Below are 22,771 nucleotides of genomic sequence, written 5' to 3' on the forward strand. Positions count from 1 at the left end.
GTAGCTAACACTATTCTAGATGCACGGGAAAGTTGATTCACTATATACAATGCATGATTTAGGAACTGAAGCTTAATCTCCCCAGCCCTCCTTTAAGAAAGGGTGCTCTGATGCTTCTTGAAAACTTGATGCATGGACTCGGAATAGTGCATCAGAGTCACATCCTCCTAAGTCTTCTCTGGAAACCTCTTCCTTTGCTAACACTTATGGCAGTTGTTAGAAATCTCTCCCTCCTGCATCCCTCACCCATATGATTTGTTACTAGAATACCATTCATTTTTTCCTTCTGCATATTGTGCTCGCCACTTACCCTGTAGTTCTGACAGGTGTCCCCTTGCTTTTCTTGAAAGAATAACATGTCTCTTTCCATCCCTGTCTCCATCCTTCCATCCTCTTTCACCTCTGGAATTGCAGTGAAGAATATCTCCAAGAAAATTAATGCCAGTAACTGGGTTACACGGTAGTAAACATGATTGACATCTTTTTTTTCCACATGCATACTTTTAAAAGTCATCTAGATCCCTTGCTATTTTCAAATGCCTCTCCATAACAAAAATTATAGAATTATCTAGGCACTTAATCTAGCTGTGTCATGATTTGTGCTGTCAAGGCTCCTGCTAGACTCTGTATGGCAAAGCAAGTCTGCTCTTCCTCGTGACATTCCCATTTCCTGTTGCTCTTTAGTGCTGACAAGGCTCATGCTGCCTCCCAGGAAGGCAGCAGGTACCTTTTTTGGGGGGAGGAGGGATAGGTCATGATGTCTTCTCTGTTAGTAAGGAAGAAGAATACCGGGTAAGCAATTACTAGTGTTTACCACAATTCATATAATGGAATATCATATAGCCATTAATTTTTGAAGAATATTTATTGACATGGGAAAATGCTTACAATATGTTAAAGAAGGCAGGATACAAATCTGTAAATACAGCATGATCCCAATCTTGTAGTAAAATAAATTATATATGCATAGAAAAAACACAGGATGGAAATACACCAAAACATTAACAGAGATTATCTCAGGTGGTGGGTTTTGGGGTGAATTATTAACTTTATTTTATATATTCTCCAAACTTTCCACAACGAACATATATTACTTTTATAATGGGGAGGGGGAGAAGGAAAGTCAACATAAGAGACACCTAGTGCTGGGAGGTGGCAACACTAATGGTAGTAAAGGGATGTTGAGTATTTGTACCACCTCTGCCTATGTCTTCATTTATAAAGGAGGGACAATAATATCCATCCTGTCCACCTCCCAGGACCATCAGGTGTGTGAAAGGGCCTCAAGTGTCTGTTGATTGTTACTCTAAAGCAGCAGCTCAAGTGCCTTGTTTTAGAACTTACTCCCCCATACCCTGTTTTAAAGGTCAGGAGGGATGTGGACACAGGGTCCTGCAGAGTGCAATTGGCCAGTGTATTCTCGCCATCCCTGCTGCAGGCTACTGGCCCTGGCAGATGTCAAGGGTCAGGGTGGGGGGCGGGGGAGCCTGCAGCCCTAATCTCTAACCTAAAGGATTCCAGGTCCTTATTTGAAATCCAGTACTAACTAACTGAGCAAGTTTCCTACTCACATTTCAACTTCATTCAGGTCACCTCCCTGCTTAATAAGTTCTTTAAACCAGTTCTGCTGAAATAGTTATTGCTTTAAATGGCCTGAGAATTACCACACCCCAGCATTCCAGAGTCATAAGGGGGCACAATATGGACCCAGGCAGGCAGTGTGAAGGGAAGGAGAGGTGCTGGGGGTCAGGCCGGCCAGAGCTGGATTCTTACTTGCTGTGTGATGTTGGGTAACTTACTTGCTTTCCAGAGATGATCTCTAATATGAGATGTGATGAGGTTACACAAGATAAGGTACATAAAAAGCCCAGCACAGAGCAAGCAATCAACAGATGTTGGTTCTCTTTCCATGTGCAAGATGAGGTCACTTTCATCTTCTCCCTCTGCAAATTCTCTTCAAAACAAAGCTTAGTGCCCAGCATGGGGAAACTCAAAATGAAACAGAACTCACTGAAAGCAGAAGAGCACAGCTACTTAAACAGGACTGTTCAAACACTCTGCATAAAGCTGGCAAGACGTTATTTCATTAAACATGTCTTCATTTAGGTAAGCCGACACTCATGCCAAAACTATTTGATTGCAGAAATTATAAAAATACTTTAAAAATGCATTTGTAGAATGAAGTAACAAAAATACTTAAAATTCTTTTTTCTAAACTTTTTTTCACTTAATCTAAAATTATGAATCACGAAGTTTCATTTTATTTACTGTTAAAACATGGGTTACCCATAACTTCTACTCCAACTATTTTGGATGGAAATCCTAAAATGTATTCTTTTTATAGAGTATTCTGGATTTAACTTTTTTTTTTTTAAAGAAATACAAGGTCATCATGAGAATCAGTTTATAGGCCATACTGTTGTACAGATACTTTCTGGGTCAACTAGAATGTCCTTTGGGAAACAGATGGTCCCAGACTTATGATGCCTCGCGTAGTTTTCATTCTCCCCACATTCCTATCTGGTTTTCACTTGGCTTTTTGCTGCTTTCAGTAGGTCTGCCTTCTATCTAACAGCCTCCTCCTTTGCCATTTTTTTTTTTTTTGTGGGCTTGAAAGTCAGATAGCTAAACATGTTAGAAATATATGCAAATTTTAGAAAAGAGGCAAAAGGTGAGATTCTTGAGGATTTCTCCTATAAATGAACTGTAAGAAACTTTGACATCTCTTTTGGTAGCTCAAAAGCCTTTTAAAACTGAATTCCTGATTTGTACTTTTGTCAGAGAAGTGACTTCTGGATAAACGACATTTTCACTAACACTTCATGTACTTTATCCTTAGAAAGGCTATTTATTATAAGTGAGATAATAGATGTAAAAGCAGTTTAAAAAAGCATAAACTGTGAAATAGTATTGTTTACCCCATGTATCTATAAAGAAACACACACAGATGGCTAAATTGAATCAACCCCGTTTTATTTAATTTAAAGTTTTAAAAGGCAGTGGTTAAGCACATTATGTGTGTATATATATATGTATGTACATACATACATACATACATATATATATAAAAGGAAACCAACCCCTTTTCAACTTTAGCCATTGATTAACTAGGCCCACTGTCTATTGCATGATTCATTTGCTACTTCTTCATATGACCAATTCTAAAAGTAAAAATAAACAGCCTTAATCAGTTTAACAGTAACTATCTGTGTTTCTTTTTTAAATAAATAAAGTTACCATTAAACTGATCACATATGGTAGAAAGGCAGAATACACACACAAGCACACACAGTCCCCAGTTTAAAACATGTGACACATGTATGACCTATATGTACAAATGGGTGCTGCTGACTCCCCCCTCCTCAGCAGAGGCCACAAAAGAACTCCCAGTACCCAGGGGGTCTCCATTCCCTTGGTACCCCAGGCTGGAGGGTATATTTTCCTGGCACCCCTACGTTAGACCTCAGAATGCATGCTCCCCATGCAGTGATACAGATGGGGGTTTAGTTCTATGGTACTAGTGTTCAGGTTATTAGGGAATAAATAGGCATTCGTAGCTGCCTCAGAACTAAACCATCATTTATAACTTTATAGGGAGAAATGTATTCTGAAGTTCTAGATAACTGACATACAAACTCTTTGAATGTAATCAGTTTGCAAGTCTGGGGCTGTGTGTGTGCGCGTGTGTGCGCATTTCTACAGATTTATACAAAATTGAAATGGAGTGAAGAGTGGGGCCAGGTTTATGGAGCAGCTGCTTGGCTTCCATTCACTCAGTCCTGATCTAACAAGTCACTTGCCTCAGCCCCTTTTTAGCAGCTTGTTCTGCTTTTCACGTGCCTCTGTCTCTGGAGAGCTTCAGAAAGGGCAGCTCACACAAGTGAGAGGAAGGACACGGCTAAATCTTCTGTTAAGAATCTTGGCAAACAGAACTGCCAGATTCAACCAGGGCTGCTGTATAGAGCGAAGTCCTTCAGTTCCATCTTGACAGAATGGAATTTTTTTTTTCTGGTCCTAGTCCCTGCAACTCCGTCTAACTGCAGCTCTGTATGAATGCCTCAATATCGCAAAAACACAAGATCACTTCTTAAATATGCTGGATTCTCAATGAGTAAACCAGTTAATGTGTTTCTAGCCAAAGCAAGGGCATAAATGTTTTAGAGAAAAGATTCCCCTGGAGCTACAGAGAAAAGATGCTGATAAAAGCAATATTGAGAGTTGAGCAGGTGATGCTTTTAGTCTGTGTCAGAGCTGGTCTCCTCGATGACAGAGTACTGGTTGAGTGCTTCCTCCAAAGGCGTTATTGTCCCATCAGGTTTTAGTCCCATTGGTTTAAGCAACTCCTCTCTGGAAAAAGAGATAAAAGAAAGAAAAAAAAAGTATTCACCAGCATCACACATACCCCCTCCCTCCGCCCAAATCCACATCCTTTAAAAAAAAGAAGTCTTTAAAAACCAAAGTATTTTTCCTCAAGCTCTCTCTGTGTGTTTGTAACAGGAAAGATGAAAGGGGTATGGAAAGAAAAAGAGGGAGATAAAAGACTTCATTCACACAGGCCAAACCTACTAAGCCAATTAAAAGTATGAAAAGTCAAGGTCTAAATGGGCTCAGGACAAGGAGCAGGTCTCTTCTGTTTTTAATAATTAACTTTTTTTCCTTTTGTGGATTTGTTTTAGTGAAGTTGAAGCTGCCAAAATTTCACCTGTCCCAGTGGACCAGGCATATAATTAAATGGCTGATTTGATACATATGGATTTCATTTAATGGAATAAATCTGTCATTTGATTTTTGCCTCTCCAATCTCTAGTGATACATAAGTACTTATTGATTTCAAATCAGTTGGCCTTCCCCAACTTTCTCCCTCCCTTTTCTTTCCTTCTCTCTCTCCTTCTTCTTCTTTTTTAAAAAAACACCATTGCTTTTGTTTGTAGCAGTTTAATTATGGGATTGACAGCCATTTTAATCTCTTCAAAGCTCCCCAACTGCCTCTTTTCAGCTAATCCAATTATATCTACTCCACAAGTTACAGCCTCATCTAAAGATGATTAATTATTGATTAAGCCAATCAAAAAGCATTAGGAAAGATTTATTTAATCTTTTCATAGGCTCTTATTTATTGTATGGAGATTATGGCAAATGTACCTGTTGAGTTGCTAACTCTATTCCTCCTCCCACCCCCAAAAGTCAGCAGTGTACTTTAAAAGGAGCCTTGAAGAGGCACATGTGCTGCTTAAAACTTATTTCTCACAGAAACGGGCATCACCCCCTAAAAACATGTCTACAGTAAGAACCAACATGGCAGCAATTGTAATGTTGGTGGGAGCTGGAGTGAAGGAAAATGATAAAACCTCCTCTCCCTCTGCTTCCTTGCTGTTGTCCCTTAGGCCAGCACAAAGAAGGGCTCCCTCCTGGGAAGGGCTGGCCACATAGTAGTGTGATGGGGTTATAGCTGCAGAGAAACTTCCTGGGGAAGGGGAAGAACAGCTCAGTGGTCACTGGATAAGCCAACAGGAGCCTAATCAAGCAGCTCTGGTTAGTACCAGAAGACTGTTGCTGAGAGTTTGAAAACTCTGAGTAATGTGGATGGTTGACTGGTTAAGTTGAGGCTGCTGAACATTATAAAGTAGGAAATGTGTTTCCTGATCCAAGAAATGGGGTCAGAATCATAGAATTTAAAGTTGAAGGGGCCTTAGAGATCATTTAGTCCAACCCCCTTGTTTAATAAAGGAGACTGAGTGACTTACCCAAGGTCACATATCTAGTGGCTAAGCTGGGCCTGGGACATAGATCTCTAAATCCCAGTCCAGTGCTCTTGCAGCACACAGATCTGGATTAACTGCTCTATCTGCACTGAAGGAACACACTCTGAGTTCAGCTGCTCATCAACTATGTGCCAGGAACTGTGTCACATACTGGGGAGAAAAGGAAGACCAGACACAGCTGCTGTCCTTGAGAAGTGAGTGAAACATATACATGAAAAATAACTTAGAACATAATGGGGTAAATGCCGTAACAGAATCATAAACAAAAGAAATCACAGCTCCTGAGATGAAGCATCGACCAAATTGCCTGGGGAAGGTGGGAATGGCACCTCTAATGAGGTGTCCCATGCCAGGCAAAGATGGCACAGAACTTTTCGGGCAAAGGATACTGTGTGGAGGGCTCTGTATGGTCTGATCTACTTGTGAATTTTTTGTAGCTCTTTCTCTGCTCTCATGAAGCTGGGAAGGGGCCCAGTGTTTGGGGAGTGGTGAGGTTCAATGAAGGAGCAGCAGGAAATAAGGCTGCAAGGGTAGTTTGGGGTCTGGTAGTCAAGTGTCTTGAATGTCAAAGTAAGGAGGTTGGGTCTTAGCCTGTAAGGAAAGCCTGATCAGGTTTGTTTCATAGGGAAGTCTCTCTGGCAGCAGTGCAAAAGACACACTGGAATAGGGGGAAACTGTGGCAGAGACAAGTCATGAGGATGTCATTGTAACAGTGCATGTGAGAGGAGACAGAAAGCTGGATTATGGCTGTGGTTGTGGGAAGAAAAGGCATCACTTCCAACCTAGAGCTGTGATCCACTGGAAAGGCAGAGTTGGTAAAGGAGTGAGGAGTCGAGTGTGGCTGCGGCTCCCAGCTCAGATGACCACGTGGGTGGTGATCCACTCACTGGAGCAAGAGCACAGCAAATGGAGCAGATCCAGGGGGCAGAATAGGGGGAGATGCTAGCATCTTTCAGGACAGGGAAAAGCTTTGCATGATAACCGGGTAGAAATGTTTAGTGGAATTAGAAAACAGTCCGCTTCCACTGACACTTCTCTTTAGCACTGATACATACTACATATCTATACTTTAGTAACAGTTTCCTAGTTCTGATTGTGGTGAAGGACTTTGTGATACTGGGCACTGTTTACTAACAGTCGATACACAAGGAGAAGGGGACCACCTTCTGTGGTGAAACATTAAGGGATCAGAAAGTTCAAAGGTCTGAAGGGCTTGGTGGACTGAGGGTAGAGTAAGGTGAGGTGGGGTGAAGGCTACAGGTAGCCAGAAGTAGGATCAGCAGATGAGACTACAGGAATTCCACCAAGATAGTGATGGCTTACTGGGTGGATGTGCCATCACGCCTAACACTCCGGCATTTCTCTGGTAACAGGATGATACTGGGGCTAGCTACCACCTTGTACAGAGTAGCTAGTATTTCCTCATCCAAACCCAGGAGGAGTATTTTCAAATCAAGTCCATCCCCTAATCCAATTTAATAACAGAAGTAATTAAGAACATTACAAAAGTTTTATGGCTAAATTATGGGAATTCACGTATAGAATAAAGGGGCTCCTATTTTAATCCTCACTTGTGAACTATTCTTCTCGAGGCTTTATTTTTTAGGTCTTCTGTATCACCCCTCACTAACCTAGAAGCTCCTCTGAGGATATGAATTATTTTCTTTTCCACATAGCTCCATGCAATGCATGGTCTTACTGACATTCCTGTAGGAGAGGTGTCAGTGATAACTGGCCACATCATCATGCATTCGTGCAAATAAATTAAGGCAGCAATGTGATACAGTGGAAAGAACAAAAAGACCTAGAGTCGGGAACTCTGTTTGGAGTCCTGGCTCTTCCACTTACCAGTTGTGTGATCTTGGGCAAGTCTCTGCGTCTCTGTATCCCCATCTGTGAAATGGGGATAATGATAATACTAGCGCTGCCTACTTCCTAGTGATGACTTAAGGGGTAATAGTACGAGCAGTGGTAGTAGTAATAGCAATAATAATAGTGCAGATAAAGAGTTCTGTGAACTGTAAAGGAGTCCTAAATATTAGTTATTATTATTGTGCTACAGTGAAAGGCATATATAGGTTTTGGAATCAGACCTAGGTTCTAATCCTGGGTCTACCACTCACTAGCAGTAAGACCTGGAACTCTCTGAACTTCAATTTCCTTATCTGTAGAATTGGGATAGGAATACCAAGTTCACTGAGTTGTCATGAGGGTGAAAGGTCATTACACATATAAGGTGCACAGTGCAATGGCTGGAAGGTAGCTGGAACCCACAAGATGCATTTCCTGTCCTTTATGAGCTTCCGGAAGGAGGGTTTCCACAAGATTGTTAGGGTACTCTGGGAATAAGCGGGGGAAGAATATGCAGAAGCAAATAAAAGACATGGTCCCTCTCCTCAAGAAGCTTTTAGTCAGTTCAGAAGGTAAAACACACACACATTAAACAATATTAAAGGAATTACAGAACAGCAGATCAACAAGCTTGAGATGATTAACAGGCAGAGCCCTGCTTTCCCTAGCTTGACAGTTCTATACACCCTATTGTATTTGAAATTTATTTAAAGGCAATTTCTCATCCTTTTTGGGAGTGGAAGGAGAGAGGATCACTTACTGTTTTTTCTTATGGACCCCAGTTTTACTTTTCAAACCCCCATCTTAACAATTCTGATCTTCCTCTCTATCATATAACAGCCCACAAATACCAAAATAAAGTCTCTGATATACAGAATTACTCCTAAAAGGTCTGATAAACGACCGGGTTATATGAAACTGTTTCATTTAATAAGATCTGTTGTATCTAGATCAGCAAGATGTGGACAGAGAATGGGAAGCATTAATGAATACCACAGAACTGTTATTCCACCAGTCATATGGGCTATGTACATGTGGGAGGGACACGGAGGAGATGGGATGCTGATCACAGGCTCCTGGCAGGAGATGGACTCAGGGCCAGACTGTAATGGCAGTGATGGACACGGATTCATGGGGAGAAAGGCATCCCAGAAGCAGAAGATTAGTCAAGCAAAGGCACAGAAGCAAGAGTTAGTTGTGTGCAGGGATTGGCAAGCAGGCTGGCTTGGCTGAGGTAAAGGAAAAAGAAAGCTCAAAACAGATATGGGGTACGAAAGAGGAATTTGGATGGAGACTTTGAAATCCTGGGCTGACAAGTCTGGATTATAGTACAGAGGTATTTTTGTCTTCTATTTCAAGGGTCCACATTTAAGAATATTTACTAAAAATAATTCTCATTACAAACGTTGAAAGCTGTAAAACAATATTCCTTTGACATATTAAAAAGAAAATGTTCTATGCTTTATCCATTTTCACATCCCTATGTGTCTAGCACAGTGCCTTGCAGACAGCAGATCCTCAATAAGCGTTTATGAACACAATGTAGCTGCAGTTGGTATTATCTTGCATTTTCACAGAAAAGAAAGGTATGGTGTTTTATGGGACTCCTAGTAAACAAACCCTGACCAAGAGAAAAGCTCGATCTTTGGATAGAAGGTTCACTTTCATCACCAAGACTTACAGTTAGGAAAAGTATTAGCATTCTACAGGAAATTCTGCATAATGCTTTCCAGGGATTTCTTGTTCTCTCCTGGACTGTGAGCAACTTGAGGGCAGAGTCCATGTCTTATCTGGCTGTGATTTGTAGTATCTACTATAGGATGGGCACATAGTAGGTGCTCAGTAAATGTTTATTGAAAGAATATAATACATGGGTCATAGCATAAATGGACAATGGTAGAGAACCATTTGCCAGGAAACATCCTCATATTAGTTTAACTGCAATTATTTCCCTGATGAATCAGTGTCATCAGACATTCCAACAGTCCAGAAGTCAAGGCCCCCTTTATACCATACAACCTGGAGTTTCCAACCACTAACTGGTATAGACTCAGCTGCTTATACATGGGGCACCAGTGGGCCTAGGCTCTAGTCTCAGATTTTCCACTAACTTGCTGGGTGTCCTTGGGCAAGTCATTTCCTTCTCTGGGCTTGAGTTTCCCCATCTATAAAATGAAGGGGTTGGACAAGATGATCCCCAAGATTCTATTCTAAGAGTCTAAATATTAGGCTACTAAATAATTTTGATCTACTTAAAAAGCTGCTAAGTTTTTAAGACACTAAAACTCAATACTGCTAAGCTTTTGTTTCTGATCAAGAACTTATAAACCTAAGAGTCAAACACAGCATCCTACCTAATTGTCACTGACATACACCAAGACCACTGATCCTTTCTGCAAAGCTACCAGCAAATGATTAGAATGATTCCAAAAGTAATCAAAGCAATGGCAAATGTTGCAAGGCAGGATCTAAATTCAGTCATGGCCCTCAATAAAATAGGCCATGTCATGAAGAGTTACTGGTCCTAAATTATGAGGGTCCCATCTAAAAAGGATGGCTAAGTGTCAGATATATGTAGATCATGGTTAAACGAAGATACTGTATATTGAAATGTGCATCAGGATTAAGATATTCACATAGCAATAACTCCTTCATACTTACCTTCAATGCTACACACAGGCCTTAACACAAGTTAAGACTGCCCTCGTTATCATCAAAAAGTACAGTGATGTCTACTGGATAAAGAGCCCATTCTAGGCACTGTGACAGTATCATGGCGGGCTTCTCATCTGATCAGGCATCTGGCCAGGGAAGAGATAAGCCTCCAAGAATGTTCAACTGGAACGAAACATCATTTAGAAATTTGATCTTACTAAACGATAAGGAACCATAATCTATAAGGGCTTGGCCAGGCACGAGGACACAGATAAAGCACGTCCAAGAAAGGAAACCTTATTTTGCCCCAGCCTAACCCTTAGGACTGCTAATGGAAAACAAAAAGTACTTTCTTAAAGATTTAGGGGTGGGAGATTATGGGATTTATACCATATTTAAAATTTTATAATCTGTCTTTTTTTTCCCCAGATATAGTTCAACATTTTCCTAAGCCACCATTTCCCTGTAAGTATGGTCCTCTGGGATGCCTGGGCTTATTTAACCTCTCAGGACCTTAGAGAAGGTTCCACTTTTCAGGCTTCTGGTTCCTACGTAAGTCTTTCTCCCAAAAATGACAGTGCAATATTGGGGCTCGGATACTAGCATACCCAATAGCACATTACAGAATAGGCCAGATGCGTATGTGTATAAAACACCTTACTTGACCTGGAAACAAGAGAATACTCTTGCCCATGGCACATGTTTTTGTGCAATACAAACAAAGCATTCAATTCAAGTGTACTTGTTGAAAAACAGGACATAATTAAGCAGTTGGTAAAATGCATTCTTGTTTCCCCCTTGCAGCTCTCCCAAGAGTCCCTTCGAATTTACCTACACGAGTTTCAGCTTCCCGCTTGCCACTTAGCTTGATAACGACTCAAAAATCATTCCCTTGTTTTCAAGGGCTCTTCTTTCTTGTCTGCTCTGTGTACTACAGGGCAGTATTGACACATGGAATTAATGACAGGGTCTGTAATGAAACAACAGTCATGCAAACACCAGTCTGCTCTTTTGATAAAACAGCATGTTAGAGACCTATTCACCTCCCTCTAATTGAGTACTGCATAATAGTTCCGATCCTTTTATGTAACATATTTTGTTCTATGATTAGAAAAGAAGAAAAAGGGGGAGTCTATGAAGCATTGCTTCCTTCAGTCACCCCCTGATTAATTCTCTGATTTTAATGAGGGTGGCTGCTATTTAGGCCGGTTCTATTACATACTTGTTTTGTTGACTTCTGTACAATGTATAACAAAACCCAAGATGGGATAATTGGGAACCATTTCTTTGGCACAGGGATTCCTGTTCTTAATGTAAGGTTGGCTTGGAAAAAAAAGAACCCTGACATTTAAAATTAGCCATTTCAATATTTAATTCCCTTTCACATTTGAAAGATAGGATGAAAATTAGTATACAAATAAAGCATTTTAATTAACAGAGCTTTTCCAAAAATGCCTGCTGTAATGGAGCCTGTGAGAGCCTGGAGAAAGAAGCTCTGTAATCTTTGCTCTAATTCCAAGTCTGAGAGTGCATCTTAGTTCAAGATTTCAGCATCAATGGAACAGTCCATAATCCACTGAAGTACAATGGATTTCCCAATAACTTGTGATATTCTTGTTTTTAAGGCTTTTTTCCTCACAGAAATTAATATAACCTTTGGCACTGGTTAGCATGTTCTGTTATATACTATGAAAGAGTGTCCTTTGCTGATCCTTCATCTTTTAGTATAATCTTTCACCTAATGGCTTCCTAGTGCTGACTGGTTTTTACTGTTCTTTCACTAAGCCACTAACCCAGTAGGTAGGAGAGGTGTGGTGGCTTTTCTATACCAAATTTGAGGTCTTCAAGCTGCAGTTTTCAAAAACATTTCTGAGATCCTTCTCTCAGCCTCACCGTCAAGCTCTGGGATTGAGTACAGCTGGGAAGGTAAATATGTAACAGAAAAATATCATTCCCAAGACAAATGGCTATGGCCTGTTGTCTACACCACGTCTTTCCACTTTGGGAGATGTCTAAGCAGGCAACAGTCCTGTAAACAGGGAAGCCTTTCTAAAGTTAATAGGATCACACTGAATGTAAGAATTTGTTAGAATACCTATAATCATTCTATTTTCAGAATAATTAAAGGACTACATTAACAGAGAATCACAACAGTTTTACTGGTTTCCTTCATATGAAGCTGTTTCTGCTTGTTTTTTGTTTTTGATATAAGCTACTTTGATATAAGCTACCTGACTTGATATTTGAGAGAAGCTCAACTATGGAATGAAAAAGCAGGAATGAATGGCCTCCAGATCTTAATTTTCTTCTCAGGTAAATATGCTTACTATCTGTCTGTGCTTTTTGCATTTATATAAAATTTAGAGCATCTTATTAAAAATAACGAGACTGACAAATTTGAAAGCTGTTTGCTGGTAATTTTTCAAAATAACATAAGGTCTAGAGTCTGAAGACTAAGAACCAAATCCTATGTCATTAACCAGATGCCTGATCTTGGTTCAGTCACTTAGTCATTGGTCCCATTTACTCCTCAGTAAAATATCTCTTGCCATATCTAATTCACAGGGCTGTTTTAACAATCAATGGAGATAATATATATGGAAGTACTTTTTAAACTTTAAAGCACTATATGAATATTAGTCTTTTATTATTCTCATTTCTGTTAGGTCACATGCAAAGCTTCTAAATATTTGGTATCCACCTCACATTAAAGAGCATAGTTAAGAAAATATAGAGAAAGAGGTTAGGGATAGTGCTAGGAAAATAAAACTCAGTTTTGTTCTTAAGTGAAGGTGATCTTTATTTCTTGGTAATTTCTCTATAGAACCTTTCTCTCCTGTTGTCCAAAATTAGCAAAATAAATATTAATAAGAGGTCAGCATGCCAACTGACACTGTTGAATAAAGCAGTAGAAATGGAAGTTCTTACATGCTCTTCACAATTAGAAAGTCTTAAAAGTTAAAGGAGGAGGGTGACTGAGAGCAAAGTCAGTGGAGATTATTCTTATTTGATGTTTCTCTAATAAACAGAAGTCATTTCAGTTAGCTTAAACCAAGAGCTCAAAATAGGCATTCCTGCTACAGAGTTAAAGGACAATGACTAATAGGCAATACAAAGGCTGCATGACATCCTACATAGAGATGTCTAGCCAGTGGAAGGGCCCTCTTTAACCTAAAGATATACAATATCAAGCTTCTCAAATTAATCCTCCCCTACCACTTTAAGGGTGTATTAGTTTAACTGGATCCAAGTTCCCTTAAGCTTCTAAGCAACCTTGCAGTGTATTTTAATGATGTAAAACAGTGCTATCTACGTATTCAGCTTACATTATATTTCTATTAATCTTAAATGTTCTAGTAGCCACATTGAAAAAGTGAGAAAAGATAGGTAAAATTAATTTTAAAATAATTTGTTTAACCTAATATATTAAAAATATTTATACTTTACATTCTCTTTTTGTATTGAGTCTTTGAAAGTCTGAGTATTTAACACTTACAGGACATCCCGATTCAGACTAGCCATAGTCATATACAGCTAGTGGTTACCATACTGGGCAGTGCACATCTAAAGGATTTTCTGATGAAAATAATTAAGATCTTGACACTTTTGTACCTACAATAGATCTCACAATGCTATAAAAATTGGATCATCTTTCTGAAATGTACCTAAAAAGCATTTCCTTGATTAACTCATCATAAAAGTGGGAGTAATCAGTTATTTCTGTAAGCAGAATAAAGTAATTTAGTTATAAGAAAATAATTATGTAGTTATTACTTTTCAGTCACAGATTACCTGTCCCAGCTTCAGTAAGTTTAACAATAACCTTTGGATTAAAGGGGAACTATTCCTATATTTGATACTTGCATTAATTAAGAAAGCCATGTCCCAAATACTACACAATGCCTCGCAAAATATATACATTGGATAAGGAGTAGATAAGAAAAGAAATGGAAAACAATTATTTATATAAATGTAAATTTTGATAGACTCTATAAGCAAAACAGGCAATGTACCTTGTTAAACAGTGATGGGGTAAGGGTAGAGTAGAAGATTAATCAGTCCTGGTTCCAAATAAGAAACTAAAGGGGATCAGAAAAGTCAAAACAAAGCTGAAACTTGAAATATTACTTCCCTTGGTTAGTGTAGGCTTAAGCCAGTCAATCCTCTCTCCCCTTTTGTGGAGGAGGCTGCGTTATGATAGGCAAGTTGTGTGCTGTCACTAAGGTGAATGCAATTGTATTAGCCACACTGGACTTGCTTAACCACATACAATCCCCATTCGAATCTCCCGCTTAAATTGCAGGGGCTTATTTTTTTTCCAATTTAGAAAGGGAAAGAGGAGGTGGAGAGGCAGGGAAATTTCATCCCCTTTTCCACCTCTGCTCTCACATTAAAAGTGTCAAATGAAGCTTTCTATAATCTCATGCCTGAGGCCTTAATGCTTATGTCTGATAAACATTACAATTATCATTCTATATGAAAGAAATTAGGTACCCCAATATTTAAATTAGCCAGTCATGGGCCAAAGAACCTTATAGAATTCCTTCCCAGACCTGAATTTTATGATATCTGGCCAAGAAACAGAACTGACAAAATTACACTTTAAAGTCTTTAAACCATGTAGGCTATTTTATTGAGCAAAAAATTAACCTTCGATTTGGGGATCAGCTTTGTACATTATTTCATCATTACACACTGGGGAAACCACAGGGTACAAGGCACTGTACTAGCTAGACATGATGGGATTTATAGGGTTCAGATTATTCTCAAACTCTTAAGACCTCTAGGTTTACTGCCAATCCCCTCACCTACATCTGTCACAGATACAATCCTTACACTAAAAAAAATAAATCAACTGGAATATACTATCAGTTGGTAGCCAGTGGGAAGAAAACATGTGAGCACTAATCTCTCCAGCATCCTTAACAATCTAGCTGAAATAAAGCTGCTAAGGTGGTGAGCAACTTGAGACAGTGGCTATGTCCAGCATGGAGGCAAAACAGAAATGTAATTTTAATTTTTGCATTGGTGGTTTTACAGTTTTGGTGGCAAATAACATCTGTACCCTACACCAGGCTCAGTAAGAGTACTTGGCATGACCAACCTTAGTCATCACTTTGGTAAGTGCTTTGGCACGGGCCACTGTTGCTAACCACCATCCTGGTGCAGGTCCTTCACATCTGCTCTCCTATGGATGGAAAAAAGGAAGTGTCTAGTGTCCATTCATTGGCCACATCACCTCCAATACTATCCTTTACTTGCACGCCTCTCAAATCAGGCCCAGAAGAAAATGATTTCATTTTTGGAAAGTTAATCAGACAAAGCTACAGTACACTCCTAGCACAGTAAGACTTGGTGGGATGCAGAACATCCTTAGAGTGACAGTTGAAGGAACTAACCAACAGCACATTGCTGAAGAGGATGATTAGGAAATGTTCTGGCAAACACTGACTCTAACAGACAGACACAGTAGCACAGTGGACAGAGCAAAGGTCTTGAGTTCTGGAAAATGAAGTTCTTAGCCTTACTTTAGCTAGAAAGACAGTGTATGTGAGAAGTGTTTTGTAAACTGTGAAAGGAAATGGATTTTCACCAGTTATTACCTTGGAAATGTTTGGGGGCAATTCTTTGGGCCTTGCTTCCCCCAATGATAAATCTGATAACATATTAATCAAATAATGATAAAATAACCTGAGCTCTTTGGAAGAAAGATGCAGTATGTGAGTAACAAAGATTCATCTTATCAACAGGAGTAAGTTTCCCTCCACCTGGAATGAATGGTCATTTCTCCAGTTGTCAATTCAATACCTCTTAAACCTCAAGGATCAGCACAGATGCTACCTTCCCTGTGAAACAGTCCCTGATTCATTCCCAACAGAATGAACTGCTCCTTTTCCTGGGTGCTCACAGTTCAACACAGACCTTATTTTGTCATTACTTCCTTCTACCCTGTGTTCTAGAATAGATTACAGCCATATCCCGCACTAAAATGTGAGTTTTCCAAAGGCAGAGACTACCACATTCACCCCTGACTCTCCCTCATCTTCCTAGCACAGTGCCTTGCACAGTAATAGCTGCTTAATAAATGTTCCCTGAATTTAGTCTACTTTGGCTTTATGGCATCTTTTTTACCTCCAAAAACCAAACCAAAACCCAAAAGCAACAGTGAAAAGAGAGAAGAAACTCAAGACAAACATGTAAGACGCATAAAGAATGGCTTCATTCTTTGCATTCCTACTTTGGAATGCCCGCTGCTGATCTCCATACAGTTTTGTCATTGATTGTTATTAGTGAGAGCAAATGTTAGAAAGCACATAAAGGCGGACAATGTGAAAAACCCACCACATGTCATGGAAAAAGTCTATGTGATTTAGGACTATTTTCAAAGTTGCCTTAGCTTCAACTTTAATGGCAAAATTCGTACCATCAAAGCCAACACAAGACATATTTGCTCTGCTTTTATACATGCAAAAATCAGTATCACCTTCAGATTGAGCTGGGCATCTGCTGGGTGTTTACTCACCCAGGGCAAACAGGTCAGTTGGATAGCATCTGTGTTATCTTTTAAGAACTCATATTATTGAAATGAAATTTATGAAAAATGATATTTATTCAACCTAACTAGTTCACTGTCTTCACACTAATGTGCTCCACTCAGGTCCTTGTTAACATTTCCCCCTCCAGCGTCTACCAGAAGGCCTCTGTTGGTCCTCATCCTAACTGCTGTACTTACACCACTGTTCCATTAGCCACATCAGATCCTTTTGGAAGTACAAATCTTATTTTCATATATTCATTCAGAACTGTTACTCTGCCTCCTATAGGTTTGCCCTATCAGTATCTTCTCTTTTATTGTAAATTCATTCATGGAAGGAACATGTATATTCTATACAAAGGTATGGAGAATGTCATATGCAAACAGATAACAATGTCTTTTGAAGATTGTGATCGTAGTTAGCTAGCTGAAAATTCTAACCTTGGGAAAATGATGGAAATTTAAAAGGACTAGCTGGAAGTCAACTAAATTCTAGTCATACTAGCTTTGTAGATGATGAAGCTACTTACTTCTAGTAACTTCTACCACATTACCAGGCATCACTTGAAAACTCAGACTCTGCAGAGGGTCTAAATACCCTAACTTGTCACACTCCCCATGTCAGCCTCTTCTTGTTTTTGAACATTTCTACTCTAAGCCTCCTATTGTGCTCTTAGCTTCTGCTTGTTTATTATTTCCCTTTAATGGTTGGCCTTCTGGCTTTCCCATTTTAGTTGCTACTTCTCTTGATTGAGGGATACTAGCCTTTGCATAGCTGTTGTGAAAAAGGAGATGACCAGAAGAAGTTGACCTTCTGGTGGCAGCTGCCACCAACACACAGAAGCACTCACTCAAGATGGCTAAAGGAGACAGTGACTCAATGTATGACTAGAAAATTGAGCAATTCAGGCAAGTGTGAAAAGAATTAATATTTTCTAATAACTCTTCCAAGATGACTAGTTGCTTATTAGTATATATTTGATTTAATTATTTTCAAAACTGGCTGTTTTGCGAGGGGAAGGAGGTGTGAAGCAAGAAGGGAAGGGGAGATTGTCTTTAGAATCCCTAATTAATGGAAGTGCCTGCTTTCAGAAAATCCTTCATTTGAGCTATTCCTTTTCACTTTTTCCTAGCGGGTGCATGACATTTTAGAATTCTTGGTTTCAGCAGCAATCCAAAAAGAAAGAATTGCAAACTTGCACATCAAAAGTGGAAAGAAAAAAAAAAAAAGCATCATGATTTGGGACAAAAACCAAAACAGACTAAAACAAAAATACAAGAAGCAGCAAAATCACTGAACCTAATTCACAGCATCTTTTTGAAGACAGGGAGGTTAGTTGGTTAAATATCACAGTGACCTAGTAGTTACTGTCCTAGCTTTGAGAGTTTAAATGTTTAAGAATGCACATCCATAAGCGGCACATGTAGAAGAACCATGGTAGCCAAGAGAGATCTGAACTACTGCTGCCTGGGCCATCCTATTCCAATCAACATGGATTTCCAGAGTTGCTGTTCTATGGTAACTCTCAGTGAGAGAGACAAAGAAATAGAACATTTTTAGAAACCAAGCAAAAAATGGATGGGAATACAATACCTGGAAAGTTTATCAAGCATGTTGACAAGTTTCATGGCTTCATATTCTTTTTGTTCTTCTGTCATTTCATCTATGGGGTTTGGCATTGGTTCCTCTAAATGACCAGTGATAAGATTAATGCTACAAAAAGAAAAAAAAGTTATGCTGTATGTTTTCAAATTATGCTCTTTCTATACTTTTCTGGTCCAAGTTGTAAGTTATAATAAGAAAGAGTATAATAGCCAAAAAAATGGCAATAGCAATTTTATGATATAGAACTGCTATAGGAATTTTTAAAAAATTGACTTTTCCTGCTAATTTGCTTTGGGAAATGGGTGATAGCGAACTTGCCAACTATATTTTAAAAAGACATGGCTGCTTTTTAAAAATATGAAATTTGGTGCCGTTAGGATACATATCCTTGGATGTACAGCTTATTCATTAATTATACAGGGGAAAAGTAATTTCAGAGAAGGAGAACTCTATTTTGTGATACAGCATAAAATAAATATGTCAAAAAAACTGGAAAAATGATGACAGAGAGGCTGGAATCTGAAAATGAAAGCATGCCAATTTATAATCTCAGGAAATTAGTCCATTAGTGAGCCACAGAAGGCAATGAGTGTTTAAATAATAAAAGATAAAGCAGAACAATTTTAATTAGATTTGATCTGTCCTACATAAAAAAAGGAATGAAATCTAGCCAACCAAAAGACAGGTATACCATCTGGATTTCTGGAAACAGGTTTAATAAAGTACTTAAATGAATACATTCCATAAACTTTGTATGAAGTTCTAATACCAAACCAAACTATCCTCTTAATTAGAAGCCATACTATTTTTTTTTTTTTTGAGAAGGTGAAATAAAAGATAATTCTTTCAATGGCTACCAAATATCTATAGCTTAAACATCTTTCTGGAGAAGCAGACAAGAGGTTACAGCATTTTGCACCAACCAAGTACAGACAGTATGTTTTTAAAGATCAAATGAAATATCCCTGCAAACAGCAAATCGCCGATAAATTACTTTCTAGGGTCTACAAACACAAATGCTTTCAGGGGCCAGGCCTTAAGGATATGCAAATGAGTGAACTGGTCAAGTATAAATAACGTGGAGTACTGAGGACTAGGGTAAAATGGAGAACAGTGCTAGTCTGAACAGGGAAAAAAATTGTGCGGGCCAAAACCAATACACTGCAATTAATTACGTCCTCTGATGGCTAGCTTGCCAGCCTTGCTTTACACTTTTACTTGGGCAAATTAACTCTCTTTACTGAGCAGGACACTTTTCTCACTTGAAGCAAGGGCTAGGTACTATAATCTGTTACGAAAAATATTTCTTTTTCTACATTCCTCAGAGGCTGCCTGACATACAGATTCTTGTAGAAGGACTTAGTGCTCACCATTCTTAAAAACTGGATCTAAAACATCTGTTTTGCCATTCTTGCATAAGACCTATGTCTAGAGCCATGGTTAAAAAACTTTTTCCTTCAAAACAGTGGAAATCCTCACCCTTTTTATTTTAACACGTGAAATCTAAACAGAAAGCTGATTTATGAAATAGATGAAAGTGGAACTGCTCAGGCAGAAGAGGGGATAGGGACTGATAAGGAGAGTGCGGACCTAGAATGCCTTCTATTTGTCCACATTCACTTGCTTCCTCTTAAGGCAGCGCCTAAGGCACTTTCAGGAACTTTGGGAAAACAGTCTGAAAACCCACAGGCTTGTCAGTGATTCCTAGCCTTGGCTATACATTGGAATCACTTGAGAAACTTTAAAGATGAGGCCTGGGCCTCACCTAAAATGTTGTTGTTTTTTTTTCCAGGTGATTGTGATACATGTTGAGGTTAAGAACCACGGAGATAAAGTGCCTGCTTGAGACACTCACTGTGTGCTAATAGTCCCTCTCCATTTTTTTCGGGTGCTCATAAAAGAAAAGAAAAAGGCCTCTAGTTAGTAGCCTTTAACAAAAATGCTGAACAGGTCATCATGTTTCCCTAAAGAACAAAGAGGACCCAGACAAGGGTCCTTCTGAGAACTACGGAGTTTTTAAGAAGTATCCCAGTGCCATACTGAACATGTAATTCCACCACGCATCTATTATTTGCTTAGGTGTGTTACAATGGGACATATTCTCACTGGTTTCTTTTCTGATGCCAGCTAAATTAGAAAAACACCTAGTCTTATAAATAAAGTTACTTAATTCGGGCACATACCACTTACCAAGCAGACAAAGGAAACAAGGCCTTAGAAGAAAGCATAAGGGAAGGTAGATGTATTAACTCTTTAGATCATGCTCATCTGTCTCTTGAGAGAAGGATTCTCTCCTCAAGCTAAACAAAGTGTGACTTACACCAGATTCACGCACTGTTCTAGCATATAATGAAATTAGCATGAGCCATCATGTGCCTCAAGGAAAAAATTTGTCAGGAGGACATACTGGTCAGCTCTGTGATATTGTGGATACCACAGCACACAAAGTCAGGACATGAATTCCTGGGTCAGGGCACATTTGATTCTTTTCTTGGTTCTTTCAAGGGCTTAGTGGAAATGATGTCTGTTTTCCATAAGCTGACCTCAAGCCTGCTGCTGCTAAAATGATTTAAGGGCTTGCTGTGAAATTAGCTACTAAAGTCACAAAATCCTTTGCTCACTGAGCATAAAAGCAGCAGCCAGAAATTCACTCTTACAGAATAAGAACTTACCATCCTTTACCCAAGTAGTCAAACATTCCAAACCCCACGAATCACTGCAGGGATTGAGGTTTCACTTTTTTTTCCTTGAAAAAAACACCCCCCTGCCAACCGCCTAGCTCAGAAAATGTAAAATGATGCCACAGCAAACACAAGTTGCCGAACTATGCCACTCTCTTATGGGAAAAATGCAAATATGCTGGGGGCAAGAGGCAGACTGGGACACTGTCTCCCCTCTCCTGCTCCCCACTTCAAACCAATTTCATGTAGTTTCCCTACCCAGAGGAAGAGAAAACAAATAATAGTCACCACCACAGCAACAGAGTGAGGTTTCATAAAAGATTATTTTTGGTTGAACAAACACTTGCCACCTTTATAACCGTGAACAGTATACTCTGAGACTTAACTTTCCAGGTTTCAGGATCTTAACATTGAAATTCTGGGACTGGTTTTTTGTTCCAAGACTCTGAGTCCTAAGATACTTTAAGTACACTAATTGTAGTGGATATTTTATTGGGTAATTTTGTATTTATCATAATTTTTCCCACCTTGTTTCTGCTCTTCTCCCCCCATCTTCTCAGCACTCCAATCCTATTTTATGTCTTCCAATTAGGTGACAAGAAGTATCTAAGCTCTTATGTGTGATATGTCATCAAGAATTTTGTATTATATAAGGCCTGTATATGAAAGCAGCTATGAGCCTGGAGATAAAAAGATTAAGACTTTTACGCTTCAAAATGTTGCTACACTTGGCCAACATCAACAGTACTATACTAGTTCACTTAACAAAAAAAGAGCCATTAAATGTTCCCTGACCTATATGAAAGTTAACATCTATCTCTAAAAAACGTGGATTAAATTTTGCTCAAAGCATCCTGTTAAACAAAGAGGCTATAAAGTCAAATCCCTACAGAGGCTAAGGCAGATAAGATGAATGAAAAAGATACATTATCAAATCAAAGAAGCTTATGCCTGGTATGACAGGGACCATAGTCACTCAACTCCATCTGCCAATTACCATGTTAGAATGCAGGCCTAATGTTATCAGAACTTCCACGTTTTCAAAAGAAGTTAGAAATTCAGATTTTCATCTGAAATATCTGAATTCTAAATTATTTTAAGAAGCCCTATGTAAAACAAAAATTAAAAACACAAAACCAAATAGACAACGCAGCATCAGGCAAGTGAAGCAAAACCTACTTGTGGGCTACATCTAGTCTATAGACTGACAATTTGCAACCTCTGGGAAAGGGATTGGCTTTTTAGGAAAAGGTGTTTGTGAGCCCAGATCAAGGAAGAAGGGGGCAGGTGGAGTGGAAAGGAGACATTAACTGCACATGAAATTCGAAATGTCTTTCCAGGAAAAATTCTTCATCATATCTCCCACCCACAAAACAATAAAAAGAGCAGAGTGGAAATTTACCATATCCTGTTTTCTTGAATTCCATTCCCTGGCCCCACTCCTCAACTAGATGTGGAGCTTGATAAGGGCTGGGACCTCAATGGTCTTGGTATCCTAAAGTTGAGAAGGGGCTGACAAACTTAAATTTATTCAACAACTCAAAAAATTAATTTATTCAACATAAATTTACTGAGTGCCTACTGTATGCGAGGCACTATTTTGGGGACATCTCAATGAATAAAAAAATTTCTCTCATGGAGTTTATCTTCTAGTGAGGAAAACAGACTAAATGAATAAGTA

The 22,771-nt window shown here is 39.0% G+C and overlaps 1 protein-coding gene across 6 annotated transcripts in view; it reads right to left on the minus strand.

The window, feature by feature from the left end:
• Window positions 1-821: 821 nt before the first annotated feature.
• The window catches only part of RIC8B (RIC8 guanine nucleotide exchange factor B), a 92,395-nt gene continuing 70,445 nt past the window's right edge, over window positions 822-22,771 (minus strand). The window contains exons 9-13 of one of the 6 annotated variants that reach the window (XR_009054569.1): window positions 18,398-18,517; window positions 15,373-15,456; window positions 11,100-11,238; window positions 10,275-10,451; window positions 822-4,347 (exon numbers count right to left, since the gene is read on the minus strand). Coding sequence is in view for 3 of the 6 variants with exons in the window: in XM_057740552.1 (XP_057596535.1) it covers window positions 4,236-4,347; window positions 18,398-18,517 (232 nt within the window). In the remaining 3 variants the exon portion in view is untranslated. Of the gene's footprint in view, window positions 4,348-10,274; window positions 10,452-11,099; window positions 11,239-12,546; window positions 15,457-18,397; window positions 18,518-22,771 lie in introns of those variants that run through there. The other 5 variants (XR_009054570.1, XR_009054571.1, XM_057740552.1 and 2 more) reach the window with 5 other exon arrangements.

The sequence above is a fragment of the Hippopotamus amphibius genome, chromosome 7 (genome assembly GCF_030028045.1).
Source record: "Hippopotamus amphibius kiboko isolate mHipAmp2 chromosome 7, mHipAmp2.hap2, whole genome shotgun sequence".
Taxonomy (NCBI): Eukaryota; Metazoa; Chordata; class Mammalia; order Artiodactyla; family Hippopotamidae; genus Hippopotamus; species Hippopotamus amphibius.